We start from the raw sequence: 22,635 nt of genomic DNA, 5'->3' as shown, positions 1-22,635 counted from the left end.
TAATGACTGTCCTCTCCAGACTAAAAGGACAGCATTGGTTTATTATTCAATCATTTTTAGCATCGTAAGGGGGGGGTTGGAGTGGATGAATTCATGTACAAAGAGTCAGGATTCGACACCAGAGACCAGAGTTTGCGCGCCATCTCCATTGTTGAAGTCATTATGGTGGGGACTGAAGTGGTCTTTGCCAGTTTTAGAATTAAGTGCCAAGTAATCTATTTTGTCATTGTATGAGGACTTGTGGATTATTTATGAGCTCAGCTGAACCTGGACCAATCAGCATCCAGTATTGCAGCATAACTTTTTCTGCTTAATCAAGTCACAAGTACATTTTACAAGTTGTATTTCCCTTTAAATTAGATAAGTGGGCTTTTGATCAGAAGTTTGCCTATTTATTCCCTGGATTGGCAAGATAAACCTGGGTGGAAATCGAAAGAACAGCATTTTACCCTTCCTTTTTAACATTGCTGAGGTGCCATTTAACAAGGCCCTCAGCCCCCAAATGCTCCAGTAGAGCTGCTAAGAGGTCAACAGATCAGACTGTGTCTGTACTGGGAAGCTTCCAGATATGAATGTGTATACATGTGTGAGTGTTTCTGGAACAGAGTGCAATGCTCTTGGTGAAATGTCTTTGGATAAATAAAGGTAAAAGAAGTTTTTAAAAATAAGGATAGTGAAGGAATGCTGGGTACAATTACAAGTACATTTACTTCAGTTGTTGCACTCACTAGAACGATACATATACATGGACTTGTTGCAAAAAAAAGGGGAGAAGATGAGCAGCGAGTACTGTCAACGAAGTAGTACATACACCCTATCCATACTGTACATAACCAGGTCAGAGCAATCAATGCAATGAGTGGGATCTTTTATAGCTCACTATTTCACATCAAGATTTGCATCCTGATTGTAAATTCAGGGGATTTACCACAAGGATCAAACCACTGATAACACTAAACAGGCAGGCCAGATTAGACCTTGCCAGAAAACATCTAAAAACGCCTGCCCAGTTCTGGAACAAGATTCTTTAGACAAATGAATCCAAGATTAACTTGTACCAGAATGAATGGGAGAGAAGAGTATAAAGAAGGAAAGGAACAGCTCATCATCCAAAGCATGCCTCACCATCTGTTAAACACGGTGGATGCAGTGTTGGGCATGGGCATGTATGGCTGCCAGTGGGTCATTGGTGTTTATTGATGATGTGACTGCTGATAGAAGAAGCAGGATGAATTCTGAAGTGTACAGGGCTATACTGTCTGCTAAGATTCAGCCGAATGCTGATAGGATAGTGCTTCAAAGCAAGATGGATAATGACCCAAAACATTCTGCAAAAGCAACCCAAGAGCTTCTCAAGGCAAAGAAATTGAATATTTTTCAATGGCCAAATCAGTCACCTGATCTCAACCCAATTGATCATGCTTTTAACATACTAAAGTAAAACTGAGGGCAGAAAGATTCAAAAACAAGCTACAGTAAAGGCCTGGCAACGCATTTCAAGGGAGGAAACTCAGCATTTGCTGAGACCATGAATGTGTTTTGGTCTCTAAAGCACATCATTCCAACAATGTTTTGATGTGACACTGGAATATGACAGTGATTTTGTCTTTTCTGATGTGTTTTATCAAACAATAAGTATTATCACTGGTGAGAAATACGTTTCAGGAGTTAAATTTTTGACTTTGAACAGATTAAATATAAATTAATTTTCTCTTAGCACTTCCTCTCAAAAATAGGCACTTTTAAAAGACCACTGATGCCTATGTGTAATTATTGGGCTCTTATATGAGAAGTAAATGATGGCAAGGACCACAGAAAGAGAGTCAGAGAGACAAGGGGAGACTGTGGATAAATTACAGACATTGAGGACTTTCATGCCTGCATGCATTTTTTTAGGATCAGACTGAAGCAAATATGTTGATATGGTATGTCAGACTTCTGTGGATTTCTGTGACACAACAGTAGAACATAGACTGCTCTTAGAGTAAGCAAAACAACTTTGAATTTTAACAAGACACATTCCCGGCGATTGCCCTTGTGGGAGAAATCATACCCCTCTTAAAGTTGGGTGTCATTTCAATCTATAGTCAATTACTCAGGCTGAGCTGTTTGCCATTTGTCCCTGTCAGTCATTTTGTGTGAGTGTTTTCAAATATGACAGCATGCTGAGAGCTACAGTACATGGTTTGACAAGCAGATCAGGTGCGATGGCGTTAAATGAGAAAGTTTTATGCTTTTTTAATTCCTCTTTCAACAGGTAATTAACAGTCAAATTTGTTCAATGTTTGTGTGTGCCTGTGCATCTGTGTACATGTTAGGCCTAATTGTTTTCTAATTCTGTTCCTTATACCCCCCCCTCAGTTTCCCCCATGAATATAAATCAGGGAATAATTTCATGCTTTTTAAGCATAACAGGCAATTTTGTAAAACTAGCATGCCTATACAATTTGTCACATAACGGTCAATCAGTCAAGTGATTCAGCAACACCATTTCCCCACGTTATCAAACTCGCTAATGCCTTTGCAGAAAGGCAGAGAAAAAAATATTTCAGCTTAGAGTACGGATGGACATGAACGCAATGTATGCCTTTAAATCGCACACAATAAGATTCAGCATTCACCAGTTTACCTTCCATAATATTGAGGATTGAGTCATCTTGTCTACCTTACACATCAATCTATCGATCATTACCATGTGGACAGAGTTGAATTTCAAAATTCAAAAAGAAAACTGCACCCAATATTTAGTGTGGCAAAAGGGGATATGTGCTTTATGTCAATGATGAAATGTGTAGGTAAAGTACAATTTTAAAACCAAAGTGAAAATAAAGTTACCTGCAGCTGGTTTAGTGAAAACCTGCACATCTGACCAAAAAGTCTTGTATCGTGAGAGATTTATAAAAAAAATTCAACAACCTATAAAAAAAAATAGAAAAACACCTTTATATTCTATGTGCAATGACTTTAAAATTATTTGATATATTATTAATGAATCGTAGGCAGCATTTTAGTCAAGGACCTTCCTCATGCATGAATCTCTGTGTATTATGCGAGTAAACAGTATTTTCTATGGAAATGAAAACTCCCCCTGAATGTAACCCTGACTACTGGTGACGATAAGATATCCCTTTGTCAAGGTCTCATACTTTACAACCTCCAATCACTCAGTAAATCACTTACTCAAACACACAGATGAAATGTATAAATTTGTGAAATTCATTTAAAAATGTTTCTACAAAAATGCAATGTAGTTTTAAACTTTTTGGTAATATCCTTAGATGCACCTACAGTATATATTCCTCAGTGTGTTATTGAGGTTATCCTTGGCTATATCGTGTAATGAAGGAAAATTAAACAGTGTATTTTCTTGTACCTAAAAATGCCATAATATGACCTGAAGAATGTGTGAATTATAAAGAAGATTTCTAGGTGATTTTGTACAAAGAACAATATTCTTCATCATTCATCATTCACATTCCTTTTGTTCATTGCCACTGAGTTTAAAACAACCATGTCCCTTGAGGGTAAACAGAAAAGCAGCCGTCAATGATTTCTCTCTCCACCAAAAAGCTTATTTTGTAGTTCCCCCCTCACCCTCTTTGTGTCTCTGCAAATGTGCTTAAAAGCCACAAAAATGAAAAAAAGCCTTCATCATAAAACAAACTTACACAGGATTCACTTAAATCAACAGAGGGAGGAAAAAGTACAAAGCATAACTTTTATTTGGATTTGTTTAACTGGAGACAAGTTGATGCTTTAATTCCAGTGTAATCACAGAAAGACATCAAGCCATATCATTCACATTGTTACAGCACTTAGACATTATTTCATGACAACATTAGCCTTTCCTTATAGCCTGTACAGCACCGCTGTGAATACAATACAGCCACTGCCCCTTTCAGTGTAAGCTGAAAGGATCATCGTGATAACATGTACACAATGGAGAGATACTTGTCCTTTATGGGACTGGTGAAAGTGTCAGGAAGCCAGAGCGCCACCTGCTGGAATAAATAATCAAGCAACATGACATGAGCAATCTGACTAGAGGAATACATATCTATCCCAACAGATCAGGACCAAGACTCCTACAATCTTTTGATAGCTGAATTAGGATGAAATAAGATTCAAAATATACTGTGTTTGTTTGGTTGTTTGTTTAGTTGTTTCAATCACCAGCATTTAGGTTAATGATCTTTTGTTACATTTTAAATAATCAGTATGCGATCACATTTTTGGTTTTTGGTCCACTGTCCATTCCTTAGCAATTGTTTTATGCTGATAACAATGTGAGATTTCACTAATGCTTATCGGTTGTTTTTATGTTATTTTTTTGCCCCTTGGCGAAAAAGTAAAGTCTTAAAATCAGGAGACATTTTCAGGGGTAAATTATTTCTGAAAATGATTAGGCTATGTGACAGGAGGAACATTTGTCCCACATTTTTTATGTCTACCATACAAATTGAATCACCCCAAAAAAGATAAGCTCATGGCTGATGTATTAATATTGACTGTGATGCAAATTAATCAGGCAATGTATTGAATTCTGGTATAACACAATATGGTAGCAGTCTACTAAAACTAGGACTGAACTCAGAAAATACTCATTATGTCCCTGGTGTCTGAAAATAATCAGAAACTACGATATATAAATAAACACATCATGGCCTATTAAAAATCTACTATTAAAGGTACTGCGTGAACAATCAGTACAGAATTCATAAATAGCCAAGTCTTAACAGAATTAATTATTGGCTAAATCTAATTAATGGCTGGCATGATAAAAAAAAAAAAAATCAATGGGTTAAATGAAGCTCCTGTGACTATATGGACAAGCAAACCTTCGTTCCTGGGCAGCAGCAGCAGAAGCGAGTCACACGGTTCTCAACGTAATGTCAGTACGTGACTACGCACATGGCTGACGCCCGCTGTATAAAGCCCTGTTTTCTGACGTCAGCGGCCTCTTCCCTGCCTATGCCCTCGTGAGGTGGGCAGTGTAAAATTCCCTGTCTCTTTTCTCCACCAAGCGAATCCAAAACCATCCGTCAAAATGGTGAGTTCACAATATTTCTTCGAGTATTTAATGAAGTCTCTGGCACACAAGGTGCCCTCAGCGTCAATATTAATCTGTTTTGGAGCGGGCATTTTACGGATGCTATGCTGCTTACATGTCAGTGCTGTGGTTTGGGCTTTCATCAAAATGGAAACCATTTTGTCATCTGTACCGCTAGCACCTAAGGGGCCAGCAGGATTCTAGAAAACCAGTTCTGTTATACAAATTAGCTGTAGTATTTGCCATAGTGAAAACATTTATTACGGATTTGAGTGGTGGTACGTCGAAAAGCGTTCAAATAGCCAATGTTAGGTGACGCGTCATCGTCGCGGTGTTGGCTAACTTTGACAGTGGCTGCTATTGCTCTGACGTTGGCTGTTGTTCTAGTAAAATACTGAAATTCATATAAATGTAGTTGAATTACGAAAAGACTGTAGTTTAACTGTTGTTCATGGTGAGGGGTGCGAGCAAAACCAACATAACATTTAGCTTGTGTTATTAAGTTGTACCGAGTAGGAGGATTAATTTGCCGGCTTTTCGCATTCCTCTACTCGGAAGGCTAGTTTAGCTATCAAGCTAATGTTAGCATTTAGCATAACGTCAAAGCGTGTACACGTGGCCTATTCATGCCGACATATTATGCCGGGTGCCGCTGCGTAGAATACGTTTTTACCAAGAATTAATGGTGTATATTGTCAGTTTGTTTAATAAACATATTTTATTCACCGGATGTGTTGGCAAACGCTGACAAAGGGTTCTTTAAAATCGTCTGTGAAATGTAGAACACAATAACGTCACGGTTGTGGTGATGGCGGAAACCCAACGCCCTGGGTTGAAATTCATGTTGACTCAGCAACAATTCTCGATACGCAGAGGGTAAAGTTGCTGTAAGGTGAAATAACTAAAACAGCTGTTCCTTGTCTGTTCGAAATGTAATCATTTTTTAAAGACACTCGTATACATAAACAGAAGTACACGTGAAACACAAATACCAATGGCTGTAAATTCCCAAAACATGTAGATAAACAGCCAGAGCTCTTTAAGCACTGCTATTTTGCTATTTGCGCACTTAAATAACTTGTGTGCAGATGAGTGCTTCCAGTTGTCTTGTTCCCTTGGGCCAATTCAATGCCTTTTAATGCCTATTCCATTTCAATAGTATAGCATACGATAATGGCAAAGGAAATCAAGCCCATTCACCTGATGACAGCATCAGGTAGTTAAACCTGATGCCAGGTTGCCAAGCAAACACACTAAAAACGCTTTTGTTTACATTTTTTGTGACTGTTTTAATTTGACTTTGTTCTCTCAGGTGAACTTTACCGTAGACCAGATCCGTGCCATCATGGACAAAAAGGCCAACATCCGTAACATGTCTGTGATTGCGCACGTTGACCATGGAAAGTCAACTCTGACGGACTCGCTGGTGTCGAAGGCTGGCATCATTGCCTCAGCTCGTGCTGGAGAGACCCGTTTCACAGACACGCGCAAAGATGAACAGGAACGTTGCATCACCATCAAGTCAACGTAAGTATTTTGTCTTATTTCCCACTGCGCTCTTACACTGTTCCTCATTCCTGCTGTTTTTATATTGAAAGTACGTCTGTATCTCTGACTGATATTTGGTAGCAAGTGGATGTTTTACATTAAGGGGGGTGTGAAACTACATTTTTCCCAAACAGTAAGAATGTTCTACTCAAGGGCATGTCTGTGTTTCACAAGTTACCCACCAGCTGTGTGGCCAACTATGGCGCTCTTTATTTTGATTGTTCTGGCTATTTTTGAGTTATACACAATGATTATGCCGCCAATGCTAACTGTTAGCAGTAATCATTGGCGACCTCGCTCATTTTATTCTTTGAGCCAGTCTAAACACACAATTTGTTCAAAGTTGTGGTGTATGCAGAAAGATGTACTTGCTTTTTCAGTCGTCTAATAGACATTGTTAAAGTGGATTTGCTTTTACACAAATCACATGTAGTACCTTGTGGCTAACCATTTTACAAGCCATGAGGTTTATGTTTTGAAAATCACAATGATTTATTCTTCACTTCTGCAGTTAATGGTCTGCTCAGTAAGGGTTCCAACTAGCAGATTTGTGAAACTTTATTGAGTTGCTGAGTTTATCTAGTAAGCACCCAGTACACGGTACACTTGCAGTAGATTTTGTCAATGCTACATAAATGAGGTAATACATAGCAGACTTCTTTATTATCATGTGCCTAAACTGGGGGGGATCCCTAAGATGGCTGGAAAGTATTTATGGAACAATATTTACAAGGGCATTAAAATGTTGCAGTAATGTCAGCATTCGCAGTCACTGTAACTAATCAAACAGTAAACATTAACTCCTTTACTGACTTTTAGTAGAAAAGCCAACACTAGTTAAGCCACTGGAGTGACGTAATAATATCACTTTGTACAACACATGTTGGACACTAAGGGCTGTATATAGTCAGACATGGTGCTTTTAAAAAAAAAAATCAGCTCGTCTTTAATTGTGATTGTGATGAAAAGCACATATGCAGCGTTTGCATTGTTAAATTTGACATCTGACTTTGTCCTAACTTGCAGTGCCATCTCAATGTTCTACGAGCTGAGTGAAAATGACTTGGCCTTTATTAAGCAGTCCAAGGATGGCTCTGGCTTCTTGATCAACCTGATTGACTCACCAGGACACGTTGACTTCTCCTCTGAAGTGACTGCTGCTCTCCGTGTGACTGATGGTGCCCTGGTTGTAGTGGACTGCGTTTCAGGTAAGGGCAAGCCTGAATTGAACCAGTGGCGGATGTGAGCTCTCCAAATGATTTCTCTTTTTTTCACGTGCAGAATTTTTTTTAAGCTCAGAGGCACAAGACCACAGGCTGACACAGTGCAAATAAAACGGAAAGTGAACATTTACAGTGCTAATCACAACTTTTTATCACATACATACAAATTCAGGAATGTTTAATCAGTTTCGCAATAGTGTACAAGTAGGTCAGTTTGATTTCATGTTCACTTTGTTTCCATCATAAACACACACTAAGACTGCTTCAAAATATGTGCTTATTCTGGCCCACCAATCAGCTTGCTAATAAGATTGTCCTCAAAGTAATTTCAAGTGCACAGATATTTTCTTATTACCAGGAGTTTTTTTTTTTTTGGTCATTAAAATATACATGTACTACAGGGAAATTTGATGTGCCCGTGGTATCCTTGATACTATATATGCCATGTACTACTTGTTTGAAATCAGATCCACAACTTAATCTGCTTTCTCCTGGCTTCAATTGTCTATCTCTGTGTATCCCTACCAGGTGTGTGTGTGCAAACTGAGACAGTGCTCCGTCAGGCCATTTGCGAGCGTATCAAGCCAGTCCTGATGATGAACAAGATGGACCGTGCCTTGTTGGAGTTGCAGCTTGAACCAGAAGACCTTTACCAGACCTTCCAGCGTATTGTTGAGACAGTCAATGTCATCATCTCCACTTACGGAGAAGACGAGCATGGACCTATGGGTAACATCATGGTGAGTGGCTGTCTGAACCTTTTTATCTTACGTGCAACACCCACTGGCCTCATTGTGTTTGCACACCTATAGCACAACATGAGTGTATTTGTATTCTGTCTCCCAAGTAAAGTATCACCTGTCAGCATAACTAAATCACATGATTAATGAAAAGTGTCTTAAAATGCACTTGTGTACTGATATGGTGCTGTCAACTCTCCTAGGTTGATCCAGTCATTGGTACTGTTGGCTTTGGCTCTGGACTACATGGCTGGGCTTTCACCCTGAAGCAGTTTGCTGAGATGTATGCAGCCAAGTTTGCTGCCAAGGGCAACACCCAGATGACACCAGCTGAGCGCTGCAAGAAGGTGGAAGACATGATGAAGAAACTGTGGGGTGACAGGTGAGTCTCTAAAAGGAGGGCTTGACTACCAAGTAAAGAGGATGGGATTGGGGGACATAGCTAACAGTGACACACTCAATAGAGGGATTAGCGCCCCCCCCCCCCTTTTTTTTTTTTAATTTATTTATTTTTTATATAAATCTCACACAGTCTCTAAACCTCAGGATTTAGTTCTGTTTTCAATGAACTGGGAGTCTCTTTGACTATTGTATTGGTAAATCTTTACACTTCTTGTATTACTCTAGGTACTTTGACGTAGAAACTGGAAAGTTCAGCAAGAGTGCTACTGGACCTGATGGCAAAAAGTACTCCCGTACCTTTGTTGCTCTTATCCTGGACCCCATTTTCAAGGTAACAAGACTTAAATTTACAGTGCGTTTAGAAAACACAACAGTGGTTTTCAGAGAAGTATATTTCGTAACGCTGTAATTCAGGGTTGATTTAAAATTTGACAATAACAAACAGTACTTCACTATGCCTGCAAGTGATGACTTGAACATTCTTCACTTTGACCTGACTAAACAGTGATGATAACCTTCAGTCTGAGCAGGGCACAAAAGTTGTATGCGTCAACATCCTTGGCTTGATCATGTTAAATTGTATTCTAATTCAGATCTTCTTTTTAGGTGTTTGATGCCATCATGAACTTCAAGAAGGAGGAAACTGCTAAACTGATCCAGAAGCTAGAAATCAAGTTGGATGCTGAGGACAGGGACAAGGAGGGAAAGCCTCTCCTGAAGGCTGTCATGCGTCGCTGGCTCCCTGCTGGAGAAGCCCTACTGCAAATGATCACCATCCACCTGCCTTCCCCCGTCACTGCCCAGAAGTACCGCTGCGAGCTGCTGTATGAAGGACCTGGAGATGATGAGGCTGCCATGGGTATGAAGCAGATTTTTCAATTTTGCTCATGCACAGGTTTAAAGGTCAAACATCTACAGCATATGATCTGAACAATTGCTTGTTCTTCTTGGACTCGTACTGAACTTAAGACTTAATTGTTTACTCAGGTATCAAGAACTGTGACCCCAAGGCTCCCTTGATGATGTACATCTCAAAGATGGTCCCCACCAGTGACAAGGGTCGCTTCTATGCATTTGGTCGTGTGTTCTCTGGGAGTGTCTCTACTGGCCTGAAAGTACGCATCATGGGACCAAACTTTGTCCCTGGAAAGAAGGATGACCTCTACTTGAAGCCAATTCAGAGGTTGGTTTCACGTCTAGCCTGTTGATTGATTATGTATTGTAGCATCTCTTATGAGCGGTCAGCTTATCAGATATTGGTCACATCTAAACTGTCCTTCTCTACCATTCATGCACATTGTTCTTTTCCAGGACCATTCTGATGATGGGCCGTTACGTTGAGCCCATTGAAGATGTGCCATGTGGCAACATTGTGGGTCTGGTTGGAGTGGACCAGTTCCTTGTCAAGACCGGAACAATCACCACCTTTGAGCAGGCACACAACATGAGAGTGATGAAGTTCAGTGTCAGCCCTGTAGTGAGAGTTGCTGTGGAGGCCAAAAACCCTGCTGACCTGCCCAAGCTGGTAGAGGGTTTGAAGCGTCTGTCCAAGTCCGATCCTATGGTGCAGTGTATCATTGAGGAGTCTGGAGAGCATATCATTGCTGGAGCTGGTGAGCTGCACCTGGAGATCTGTCTGAAGGATTTGGAGGAGGATCATGCTTGCATTCCACTCAAGGTGATTCAATGCAAAATTTGAGTAAACTTGAGTTCTTAAGTAAACCCTGGATGCATTAATAAGCTTAAGAGCCATTAAAATCAACAGTGAATGGTGTCATGTTGTTATCCCTAGAGGTGGAGATCTCTGCATTGATACTTGCTGTTTTCTTTCTAGAAATCTGAACCAGTGGTGTCCTACAGAGAAACTGTCAGTGCAGAATCAAGTGTCGTGTGTCTGTCAAAGTCACCCAACAAGCACAACCGTCTATTCATGAAAGCACGTCCCTTCGAAGATGGCCTGGCAGAGGACATTGAGAAGGGTGACGTTACCGCTCGTCAGGAGCTTAAGGCCCGTGCTCGTTACCTTGCCGACAAGTATGAATGGGATGTCACTGAGGCCAGGAAGATCTGGTGCTTCGGACCTGATGGAAATGGCCCCAACCTGCTGGTGGACGTTACCAAGGGAGTGCAGTACCTTAATGAGATCAAGGATAGCGTTGTGGCTGGCTTCCAGTGGGCAGTAAAGGAGGTAACGAGGCCATCATATGCAATAATTCATTGTTCATTGCAATCTGCTAAAGCGGTCTCAAGTTCACATAGTATCTTGAGTCAAGTTATTAATTAAAAGTATTTATGTGACGTTATCTATACAGAGGTCAGTAGATATACCTTTCATCTACAATTGATGTTGTCTTTAGGGTGTCCTCTGTGAAGAGAACATGCGTGCCATTCGCTTCGACATCCACGATGTGACTCTGCATACAGATGCTATTCACCGTGGCGGTGGGCAGATTATTCCCACAGCCCGCAGAGCTCTGTACGCCTGTGAGCTCACAGCCGAGCCCAGAATGATGGAGCCCGTCTATCTGGTGGAGATCCAGGTCAGTGCCACTAGACATGTAGTCTGCATTTTGTATTTTAGTTACCTTTATATATCTGAGGAGAGTTTAGCCCTATGATTTGTCCTTTCACTTTAAACACCTGGTCATCAAGTTTCACACCTTTTTGGGGGGTTTTTGGCAGGACACAGTGGTTAAGTTACACAGGTTTTTATTTGTCTCATATTAAGTTTTTACCACAATTGTTTAGATTTTATAATTGATTAACTTGGCTTTTCACTGATTTGAGTACTGTGTGTTCAACTTAATCTCTTGTCTACTCTGCAGTGTCCTGAAGTTGCAATGGGTGGAATCTATGGTGTGTTGACCAAGAGGCGTGGTCATGTGTTTGAGGAGTCCAGTGTGATGGGAACACCCATGCGTGTCATCAAGGCCTACCTGCCTGTCATGGAGTCATTTGGTATGTCCTCTTAAAAATGAGCAAAACAGCCAAAATATTTGTTCCGAAACCAGTGTTAATTTTGTCGCCTGATGTGTAATATAAACACACAAACATTTTATTATTCTCTCAGCTTTTTTTTTTTTGCTTCATTTTAGTAACAGTATAGTTAACAATGTGACATTTTTTTGTCTTAAGTTGACATTAAAGTCATTGTCATATTTTAGTCCTAAGGTCACAGGTGTTATCTTAGTGTGCAGTCATCATGGATGTGTGTAGGGGGAAAAAAGCTCAGTTTGCCTGTTCATATCAGACTGCAAATGTTTACACAAGGCACCTATTTCAATGTGTTCTGTTCTGCAGTCAGGTTTACAACACTCTCAGTGAATACAGTTGTAAACAGTCCTGCACTCTTTTCTGCAGAGTACATAATGTAAGCCAGCAAAGTCATTTTTACATGACAGGGCCGGCTTGCCTGTGGTGTTCTTTTGCTGTCATTTTTCAGTTGGATATGTTAGTATGTTTTCTAATCCTTACAAGTAACAATAGCTAACAATACAGACATTGTTACTGAGACCCAAGATTTTTCAGTACAGGCCAAATACCTAACTAAACTTCTTAAAAGGAGATACATTTGTCAGAGGATAATTGTTTTACCATCAGAGGCATACAGTGTATGATTCCGCATATTTAGGTAGTTGGGTATAAAAGTACTTACTAAAAATGTAATGTCATGGGACTGACTGTACATTAGTCTCACATTAATTCTAGGCCTGACATGCGTTTTTTCATACTATGTTTACAAGCACTACTTTATTTCTAGTTTTATTTTAGATTAACAAATATTTGTAGTATACTATAAAATCCAGGCTAACAGAATCTTCCGGCGTGTTGACCCACTGCCAGCTATACAAATTGACAATTGTGTATACGCAAACGTGTACATAAATGCATCAAAGCAAAAATGTATGTGATTTTAAAAGTTCACAGTGCCAGACAGCTACTAGGTGTAATTTTACTTAAACAGTTAACTATTTTTAAAATTAAGAAGTTGCAGTAGAGGAGTATATTGAGTAACAGGCAAATTTTGATTTGGAGGTTTTTTGATCTGTAGGGCCAATAATGCAACTGCTGCACATTTAGGTTAACATCTGCATCTTTTAGTGCTCTACAAACTAAGGTTGGGGTCGAAAGCCCCAAGCTATTGATCAGAGGAGAAAACAAATGTTCACTTCTGCATTTTCTGCTTGCTGCATGACTACTTGCAACCCTCATACCAATAATGTAAGAGGCTTTGCAGGGAGGCATTGAAACATGTTTTGCTCTGTCCATTCCCAGGTTTCACAGCTGACCTTCGTTCCAACACTGGTGGCCAGGCCTTCCCACAGTGTGTGTTTGACCACTGGCAGATCCTTCCTGGAAACCCACTGGATGCCTCAAGCAAGCCTGGTATAGTTGTCATGGAGACACGCAAACGTAAGGGTCTCAAGGAAGGTGTCCCAGCCTTGGACAACTACCTGGACAAATTGTAAAAGCCTGAACCCACCTGGCTAATGCCTCATTCCTCCTTTCCCACCAAATTTAAGTCTACACCGTGGGACCGGACTGTACAGAACACAGCGAGCACTAATGTTTGCCAAAAGGATTGACAATAATGAATAAACAACTACAAAAATTGTAAACGATAAATAAAAGAAAATAAAAACTTATGCTTCAGGCTGTTTTTTTTTATTTTTGTTTTTATTAATGGGATCTGATGTACAGTTGGTTGCAGAAAGTTATATCACATTTCCATGATGCCTTTGTTGTGTTTCACTAAGACAAACAAGTTTGTTTTATACCGTGACCACAAAGAGTGCCTGTCTTCATTTTTCAGAAGATGTGAATCATTTCAGATAAGAGATTGCTAATGGAGCTGCCTCATTTGTAAACACCACTGGAAGTTGGCAGCTGAACTAATTTTTATTACAAGGTTTACAATGTTTACCAAACTGTTTTCCACAATACCTTATTACTATTGCAACACGCAAAATGGCTTATTACCCTAAAATTGGAATTAAAATCATTTTGATTGCTGATTTTGCTTTTACATAAAACTATGTCAAGGATAAAACAAGGTACAAGACCTATTTCCATAGTGGTCCTTGATGTAAAGATGCAGATAAATGTCAAGATGATTGGACAGTCATAACTAGATCTGAAGCAATTTGAATATTCTATTAGAACATAAAAATTAATCTGGATTATTTTAATGAATTGTCATTAAAATGGGGGTTATATCCTAATAAATTGTTTTGTTTTGTTTTTTAATTTTGAGGGTAAACTTTACCATGAACCATAATTTTACCTTTTTGGGATTGTGAAGGTTAATTATTTTAATGTACAAAGTAATTCAAACTGATGGAACCACAGAAGCTGAAAGAACAGATACCCATATTGGTACTAAACATCGGCTATACTGGCTCTAGTCTTATAGGCGCAACTTCCCCGAACTCTACAAAGATGGCTCTTAAGATGTTATGTGCCAATACTTAGTTATAGCTGTAAAACTGTCCTTCAGAGGCAACCAAATAAACTGTTAGATTTGCTGTTTGCCACCGAGCCCTTGGGTTCAAACCCAACTCAACCCAGACTAACTTGTTCTCTGAGAGCTGGAGTTTGTCTTAAAATATTTTTAATTCCCAGACCTTCAAAACCATGATCGGACCAAGCAGTCAAAGCAACTCAGACAAGTGAATTTGGTAACCGTGGGACGGCATGTATCAATTGCTTTTCCAGGGAAGATCCTAGCTCTGTCGTAAACGCATTCCCAAGTCTAACAGTAGGATTTGACAGAAAAAAGTCTGAGCAAGGAGGACAGCACTGGTTGAGTTTATGCTATCTTAAACCGGCCTCAGAGTACAGGGGTTTTTGGGCCGATTTATCCCAGATTCATCCCACCCGACAATCGGAGACGTCTGGGCTGAGACCTTGGTAGGGACCGGTGTTCGTCCCCAGATTATCTGGTAATGTGAGGGGGTTACAGATCAGGTCTTAAACCTCCCTTAGGGGTTTGATCAAAACAAAATAAACTTTGAATTCTGGTTAGGAAAAATAGGGCACAGCAGTGAGCCAATAGTCCCCAACCATATTACTGTGCAACTGCTTCTGAAAGCAGTGACTGTTCATGTAGCTCTCTTGTATCTGTACGCCAAACGTAATATTTCATCATTCTATGAAAATAATGATCAGACGTTCGCTGAGATCAATGAACTTGAAGATTTCATGATATTTTTTTCAGTATTTTGAAAGTACTTACCCGAGATGTTGTATGCCGTCATGCTTTCATTGACGCTGGTTAAATGCATTTAAAGTTTTGTTGCTGTTCCTCACTGTAATCACCGGAGGGTGGTGAACTCTTATGATCCACATCCCTGGGTGGACAACACACTCAAGACAAATACCAACTCCAAACGACTGCTTCCGGCAAAGATTTTCAAAATAAAATTTAGGCAGGGCACGTGAATTTGGCTTCTTGAAGCGACACCTGAAACTTGCCTTTTGATTAAACTTTATTCAAGTTTCATATACAGATAGTTAAAATTACGGTACACTCTCCATATTAGGAAAGCATGAGAACGTAAAAGATTTGCCACCTTATCAACCTTAAATTAGGAACTGCAAAACGGAAAATATAAAAGCAAGGCATAATACAAATGCCTTAATATAGTACATTATAGAAGACTATATAAAATAAAACGGAATTTCCCTTTGATACACTCATCATCACAATAGTAAAAGTACAAAGAGTTTTGGTGCTTTCTAAGTTTTCTGTAGTTCCAGGGATTTCATAAATTGTTTAGCATATTTACTCAGCACTGTACTTAAATACGATTTTGAAGTCTTTATACTTTACTTGAGTATGTGGGTCTCCAGCCAGCCAATCATGAGTCTCCGCACCGACCAATCAGATGACAAGCAGGCTTCTCTTCCTGTTTGGCCGAGGGATTCATTATCGGGTGAGTAATATAACGTTTATCCTAAAAAGTCGAAATAATTGTATCCCACTGTCCTTAGTGAATAAACATGATCGAATGTACGAATACGTATTTCTCTGTATTATGTTTTTTCCTTCGGGAGAGTGAGCAGTTTGGATTACCTTTGTGTCCGTTGCGTGTGTGAGTGTGTGTGAACAGTGCGACCAGTTAGCCTCACGGAATTGCTAGCAGGCAGGTTAGCTTAAGAAGCGGCATCACTGCGGGGACGTTGATGCTAAAATTCACAATTGCTCGCATCTTTCTTTGCAACTTCTCACATGCTGTTATGCATAGACCCCTTCCCACGACATAACCCTGACAGATACGGACCGGTTTTCACACGTACGCAGTCAATTGCACGGAAGGAGAACATGGGAGGGATCAAACAAGAGCAGAGTGATGCATCACAGCAGCCCAGAGCCTCACATTCAGCGGATCAGCCACAAGATGAGGTAAGCCCTGCTACATTTTACCACGATAAACAGGGTTTGTAAATTGCTTTAATTTTGCCTCCTTATTTGGAGGAACAAGGCTGTCAATTTTTGCAACTTATAATGTGATTGAGCAACTTCGATAAGGAGTAAAACTGTTTGCTATAAGCTCAGTTGCCATTTTATTAAGTGCACTAAAAGCAATTCACACTATTACAACAGTCCTGGAATAAATCCTACTTTCAAGGAGTTTATAAATTTATAGAAGGGGGGGATAAATATCCAGAATGTATTTCCCTTTTTGTTAATAGGGGGAGGTTGACTGAACATACATGCTCTGTCTGCATGGCAATTTCCAGAGTCAGTAAATAAAATAGAATACTGAAGGTAAAAAAGAGGATATACCTCTCAGTATAACGCATTATAATTAAACAGCGCTACAAACTATAGCCTACTAAATGACCATAAAGTAGAAATAATGCTGTTTGTACTAGTGAATGTAGTAGAGATGAAGCTATGAGTCAATTATTCGGTTAGTAAATAAACCTGAAATTAAACCATTTCGATAACTGAGTAATTTAACTTGCTTTTCCCTATTGCCTATTTGGTGAGATTTTACTGAACAAACAACTGACAGGTCCCTGCATTCACAAGAGTGCTGTTTCCCCTCTCTGCAGCCCAAGAAGAGAGGTTGGCCGAAGGGAAAGAAGAGAAAGAAGGTGCTACCGAACGGTCCCAAGGCGCCAGTAACAGGATATGTCCGCTTCCTGAATGAACGGCGGGAACATATGCGGGCCCGATACCCAGACTTACCTTTTCCAGAAATCACCAAGAGACTCGGAGCAGAGTGGACACGATTAGCCCCAAATGACAAACAGGTAACTATTCAAGTTATCCAAGTATACACATAGTATATTCAGTGCACTGGGTATTTAATGATGCTTTACTACTGGGCCCATGACACATGGAAATCCATGGAAAGATTGTAATATTAGGTGTTATTGCTGTATTTGAGTTTTGTTAAAATTAGCATAATTATTTTTCTTTTTTACTTCCATAAAAATGTTGCTGATATGAAATCTTGTAGTTTGACTTGATTTTAAAAGAAATTTCTAATCAGTGGTGTTCTTTCCAGTCCACTGGTTGTGAAATCTGTGTGCTGACAAAATAGTTTTATGATAAAATGTACCACATGACCAATTTTCCAAAAAAAAAAAATTTTTTTTCTTTAAAAGTTTCAAATAATGAAGCACCTGTCTTTAAGCGAGACAGATTTTTTTCCCTCAATAAAGTAACAACATTATTTGTGTACGGACAGCGCTATCTGGACGAGGCGGAGCGGGAGAAAATGCAGTATGCTCAGGAACTGAAGGAATATCAGCAGACGGAGGCCTATCAGATCACCAGCGCTAAGATACAAGACAAAAGGATCAAGAAAGGTAACAATTGAATGCTGCTCACCTAATGTTTATCAAGTTGTTCACTGCTCATGCATGTGTGTTTTTATCGGTTACTGCCTCTAAAATAACCACCACATCACCCGGGCAATTTGCAAAATAATGTACATTCGTTATTCCATTACTCTGTTCCATCTGAGCCGTATTATGGACATACGTTTTTCTCTTTCAGAAGATACTCCATCTGTCATCATCAGTAACAGTTCAGGGTCATCTTTACCAAAGGTACACTTCTGTATCTTGTCACTGCATATTCGGCAATGTCATTATCATATAGAATGCACACAGCTAAGTTGTCCATTTTCTGATTTTGTCCTTCAGGCTTCTGACCTCTCAAGCAGATTCGACATCCCTATCTTCACAGAGGAGTTCCTTGATCAGAACAAAGGTAAGCGAGAAACTGAAAATGGAAAATAATCATTCTGACATATCACAAATAAAGCACAAAGCAGTGTGTTCAGCATGGCCCGGTTCTAATGCTAAAACAGAATTGTTTCATTATTTTATTGGCTAATAGGACATTAATTTTCTAATTGACATGTTCCATCTAAGATTAAGCATCTAAGACATAATGTAATACTCTCATCAAATCCTTTTTTAAATCACTCTTTGTTTTTCAGCTCGAGAGGCTGAGTTGCGGCGGCTTCGTAAAGCCAACATCGAGTTTCAGGAGCAAAATGCAGTGTTGCAGCGGCACATTAAGGACATGTACAATGCTAAAGAGCGCCTGGAGGCTGAACTGGGGCAGGACGAGAAGCGCACCCAGGCTCTTCAGCAACACTTGCTGGCCATTAAACACACTCTGGTCAATAGTCTCTCATCAGTCCCCCTGCCAGGTCAGCAACCAGGTGGCTGTATTTAGTCAGACTGAAGAAAAAAACATACTACTACTCCTGCATGACATTAGATACATTTCCTGGCTATTTTCATGCTAGTTTCTTTTAATTTAATCTCTCATTATGAATACACTGATAATGTTAGCCTTTCTGAGTGACTGGTCAACTTGATTTTTAAATACGTGGCTATAATACAAACTCAGTTGTCCTAGGAACTGCTCTAGTAGTGCTTAAATTTCCTGATATTTCCCATGAGAAGATCAAATAAAAATATTAAATGACGTGTGAATTTGATTCTTCTGTGGGGGTTTTTTTTTTTTCCCTGAACAGGTACAGGTGAGACAGCCTCTCTTGGGAACCTGGACTCATACCTGAGTCGTCTCAGTGGAGTGCTGGAGGGAAACCCCCACAAGCACCGTGCTCTGCTCACCCAGCTTTGTGAGGTCCTCTCTCATCTTGACAGGTAACTAAAATCTCTTTAACACACATACCATGGGTGTGCAATGGCCGAATATGCATACATTTAACCTGTGTTTGACCACTGATACCATCTACTGATCACAGGTAGTAGACGACCAGCTACACATCAGGTAGTTCTGTACACATCGTTTTTAAAGCACTGTGTTATCTGGATTAGACCTTCCTATAGGACCAAAGACGACTCAGTAGGAGCGAAATGTTGCCTTTTAGTTAAAGGACCAGTGCGTAGGATTTTGAGAAATCTAATGGTAGAATACACCATAATATTCATAATTATGTTTTCATTAGTATATAATCACCTGAACCTAAGAAATTGTTGCGTTTTCGTTAGCTTAGAATGAGCCCTTCATATCGACATAGAGAGCAAGTCCTCCTCCACGGAGCCTGCCATGTGGCACTGCCATGTCTCTAGAGTAGCCTGGAATGGACAAACCAAACACGGGCTCTAGAGACGGCCTTTCACGTTTTTACGTTACTGGAAGGCCACCATAGCTTCTCCTACATGCGTAGAAACGGACGGGTGTTCAGTTGGTTGCAGTCTGCAACCTCACCGCTAGATGCCACTAAATCGTACACACTGGTCCTTTTTAAAAATGAAAGTTTAGCAGCTATACTCACTATGTGGGCACTCTTCTACTGAATCTGCTGTCCTGATCCTGGCCTAAATATTGGACTGGATGTCCCCACAACTTTCTCTCCTCTTTAAAAATAAAAGGCAATGTAGGCATATAATTCTACAAGCCAAATTGTTCAGAGTAGGGGTCTCAAACTGCCAGCCCCAGAACCAGATCTGGCCTGCAATATCATTTTAAAAGTCATGCATGCTTAGAATATATTTTCACATCCTATTTGTTGTTTCCAAATTTTTTTTTGTTCTAAGTCTGTTTAATTTCAGAGTCGTCATTTAATTTTAGGTTACAAAAATTGGAACGAGCAAATTAGTTTGCTTTGCTTTTTTAATTTTTAGCAACCTGCATCTAATGGCCGACTTTTGAACACTAACACTGTCTCTTTCTAAACTAAAAAGGTTGACTTGCAGCATTTGTGGAGAAGTATTTTTGTTGGGCTTAATCTGACTCATTCCTGTGTCATATGCAAAGAAGAAGCTATTGTGGTTTAGATTCAGTGTAATGGATAGTGCCCGCAAATGGTTTGTTTCTTCGTCGGTCAAATGGTTAAAAGGCTGGGAAGCACTTAGCCTTTACAATCACGTTCAAGTGTGTTTTCAGAATTTATTATCTGCTCCAGTATGTTTTTGTTCTGTAGTAATCATTGCAGTTATAACCTGTCAGCCCAATATTATTGGGCCTTTGTCAGTCAAACATGGTTATCCTTCTTGTAATTCTCAACTCTCAAGTGTTGAAGACCATATCTAAATTGTGTATCTGAATGTCATCTTTTCCTCTGCCTGCATGCTCTAATTCCTTGTTAGTGAGAAGTTATGAGGAGACTCCATCCAGAGACCCTTTCATTCCTGCATCATAGGGACATATGACGGGCTCAGTGGTATTAGGTCAAGTCAGTGCCATTCAACAACGCATGTGGCTATCTCAAGGATAGTTAAGGCAAGGGTACAAACACTTCAAAACACCACACACAGACTGTCTACATGGCTCTTCTTTATGAATATGTGTATTCTGTCGAATATGTGTATTCACGCACATGATATTTTTTGTGAATGTAAATCTGTGTGGCAATGTTGAGGGTTTTTACAGTTCAGGAATATCATTAAATGTAATGTAATTTTACCTTCTCAACTGCCATAAGTACATTTGGATTGACCATAACTCTGTTGTGTAGCTTTGTATCAGCAGTTACCTACAGGCCCATGACCTGTCCAATAAGACAAGCCTAATAATGAGTTTACATTAAATGCCATTTGGCATGTGGTGGGTGGGTAATGTGTACGTAGTGCTACTTAGACTGCATGAAAAAAAAAAAAAAACTGGAAGCAGTGAAAATTAAATGTTAGGGTATATATGTTTGAATTCACATTGATAAAGGCAGGTTGTGGGATGGATAAACAGTTTCACATGTTGTCAGAATATTATATATTTGTGAAGTATATTTGTATTTTTTGAAATGTTCATTAAACCATACTGAAAATGTTTCCAACAAAAGGTGAATGTGTGCAGTTTTATTTATTTATTTTTTTTTAAATTGAAACCAACTTATTAGATTTGCATGTTCAGATACCACTAAAGCTAACTTTTAAATTATGTTTAGGATTTTTGGTGCACTGACCCTAAAGGGGAGACTGTGAAGATGCTGAGATGCAAGGGATGTTGTGTTCCAGCAGGGGGAGCTGTTGGCCCGCACAGTAGAAAGTAATAATGATTTGAATCTTGGACCAGAGTTTAAGGGTATATCAGTCTGGTTGTTTATATTGTGTTTGGTTTGTTTTGTTTTTTTACTGGAATGATGGAAGTGGGATGACCTGTTGTAAATACGCAACACTGTTTAACACTGAGTTTAACGACTGTGGCTGACATAGATTTTAGCAGCAGGACACTCAGTGAGACCAAGGCCCAAAGACTAATGGCTTATGACAAATTGCATATTTTTCTTTTTCTGTATTCTGTGAACTTAGGCACCAACAGTTCATTTGCTTCCTGTCAAGTATCACTTAATTAAATCACCTCACCTTACGGCTGCAACTAACGATTATTTTCATTATCAGTTAATCTACCAAATTTGTTCCTCGATTAATCATTTAGTTCATGTCAGGAAACAGTGAAATATGCCCATCAAAGTTTCCAAGAGCCCCAGGTGACCTAATCAATTGGTTTGTTTGACCATCAGTCTGAAACCCAAAGATATTCCATTTAATGTAAAACAAGGAAAAACGGCAAATCTTCACATTTGAGAGCCTGGAAATATTTGGCGTTTTTGCCTGAGAAATGACTTTGACTATCAAAACACTTGCCGATTTATTTTTCTGCCAATCGACTAATAGTTTCAACTCTATATGTGTGTGTGTGTGTGTGTGTGTGTGTGTGTGTGTGTGTGTGTGTGTGTGTGTGTGTAATATCGCTTACAGTACAGAGATACAAGAGAGAGACAAACTCTTGCTGTCATGAATGTCCTTTAACTGACTCACTGTTAAGTAATTATTACCCAGTCAGTTTTCCTCTGGAGTTCTAGTGTTTCCTTAAAAGTAAGGCTGGGTAATATTGTCAAAGTCACATTATCTCAGTACTTTACACTGAAAACTCTAATGTTGATACTCTGATATTATTTGAGGATACCAGTTTGGGATTTCCTAAGCTATTTTTGAGGAATGGGTTAAAAATGTAGCGGCAGAGGCTGATAATCCGGCGTCTCCGCATCACCCCCGATAAACACCGCCGCCCTGACGTCACTGCCAGGAGCTGTCCACGCAGCGCTGGTGCTGAAGCTGAACAAGATGGCTGAGTGTTGGGGAGCGGAGAGCTGAGGCAGAAGGGGGTGGGGGGAAGAGTCTCAAATTAGACTGACACGCCATAAAAGAAAGGAAAGAAGACGAAGGAGACAGA

At 39.7% G+C, this 22,635-nt stretch overlaps 2 protein-coding genes and 1 non-coding gene across 5 annotated transcripts; all 3 read left to right on the top strand.

Annotated features, from left to right (window-relative positions):
- Positions 1 to 4,922: 4,922 nt before the first annotated feature.
- Positions 4,923 to 13,616, top strand: LOC120790734 (elongation factor 2-like). Its single transcript, XM_040128555.1, has 13 exons — positions 4,923 to 5,050; positions 6,363 to 6,577; positions 7,625 to 7,806; positions 8,350 to 8,561; positions 8,765 to 8,943; positions 9,189 to 9,294; positions 9,570 to 9,822; positions 9,951 to 10,146; positions 10,275 to 10,641; positions 10,798 to 11,151; positions 11,321 to 11,503; positions 11,789 to 11,921; positions 13,239 to 13,616. The coding sequence occupies exons 1-13, from the start codon at positions 5,048 to 5,050 to the stop codon at positions 13,430 to 13,432; spliced, it is 2,577 nt and encodes an 858-aa protein (XP_039984489.1). The 5' UTR covers positions 4,923 to 5,047; the 3' UTR covers positions 13,433 to 13,616.
- LOC120791408 lies at positions 9,424 to 9,491 on the top strand. The gene has a single exon (XR_005707638.1). It is a non-coding gene; the product is annotated as a small nucleolar RNA SNORD37 (small nucleolar RNA).
- Positions 13,617 to 15,807: 2,191 nt separating the features above from the next.
- On the top strand, positions 15,808 to 21,072 carry hmg20b (high mobility group 20B). 3 transcript variants are annotated; one of them, XM_040129761.1, is made up of 9 exons: positions 15,808 to 15,898; positions 16,211 to 16,368; positions 17,025 to 17,225; positions 17,666 to 17,786; positions 17,977 to 18,029; positions 18,126 to 18,192; positions 18,425 to 18,640; positions 18,971 to 19,103; positions 20,553 to 21,072. In XM_040129761.1, exons 1-9 carry the CDS (start codon positions 15,826 to 15,828, stop codon positions 20,563 to 20,565), a joined length of 1,035 nt encoding a protein of 344 aa, XP_039985695.1. In that variant the 5' UTR covers positions 15,808 to 15,825; the 3' UTR covers positions 20,566 to 21,072. The 3 variants fall into 3 exon arrangements, with proteins under 3 accessions (XP_039985695.1, XP_039985696.1, XP_039985697.1); XM_040129762.1 differs by having other exon boundaries at positions 15,822 to 15,898; positions 16,267 to 16,368; XM_040129763.1 differs by having other exon boundaries at positions 15,823 to 15,898; positions 16,239 to 16,368.
- Positions 21,073 to 22,635: the final 1,563 nt, after the last annotated feature.

The sequence above is a fragment of the Xiphias gladius genome, chromosome 6, assembly GCF_016859285.1.
Source record: "Xiphias gladius isolate SHS-SW01 ecotype Sanya breed wild chromosome 6, ASM1685928v1, whole genome shotgun sequence".
In the NCBI taxonomy this organism is placed as follows: domain Eukaryota; kingdom Metazoa; phylum Chordata; class Actinopteri; order Istiophoriformes; family Xiphiidae; genus Xiphias; species Xiphias gladius.
Note: the sequence above shows the minus strand (reverse complement) of the source record. Positions and strands in the feature narration are given on the sequence as shown.

Bases quoted from the DNA above. Each gene is read 5' to 3' on its own strand.
- hmg20b (XM_040129761.1), top strand. From the start codon at position 15,826: ATGAGTCTCCGCACCGACCAATCAGATGACAAGCAGGCTTCTCTTCCT. The intron at 15,899-16,210 runs GTGAGTAATATA...TGTTATGCATAG, and splicing joins GCCGAGGGATTCATTATCGG to ACCCCTTCCCACGACATAAC. The intron at 18,030-18,125 runs GTACACTTCTGT...TTTGTCCTTCAG, and splicing joins CAGGGTCATCTTTACCAAAG to GCTTCTGACCTCTCAAGCAG.
- LOC120790734 (XM_040128555.1), top strand. The intron at 6,578-7,624 runs GTAAGTATTTTG...CCTAACTTGCAG, and splicing joins TGCATCACCATCAAGTCAAC to TGCCATCTCAATGTTCTACG. The intron at 9,295-9,569 runs GTAACAAGACTT...TCTTCTTTTTAG, and splicing joins TCCTGGACCCCATTTTCAAG to GTGTTTGATGCCATCATGAA.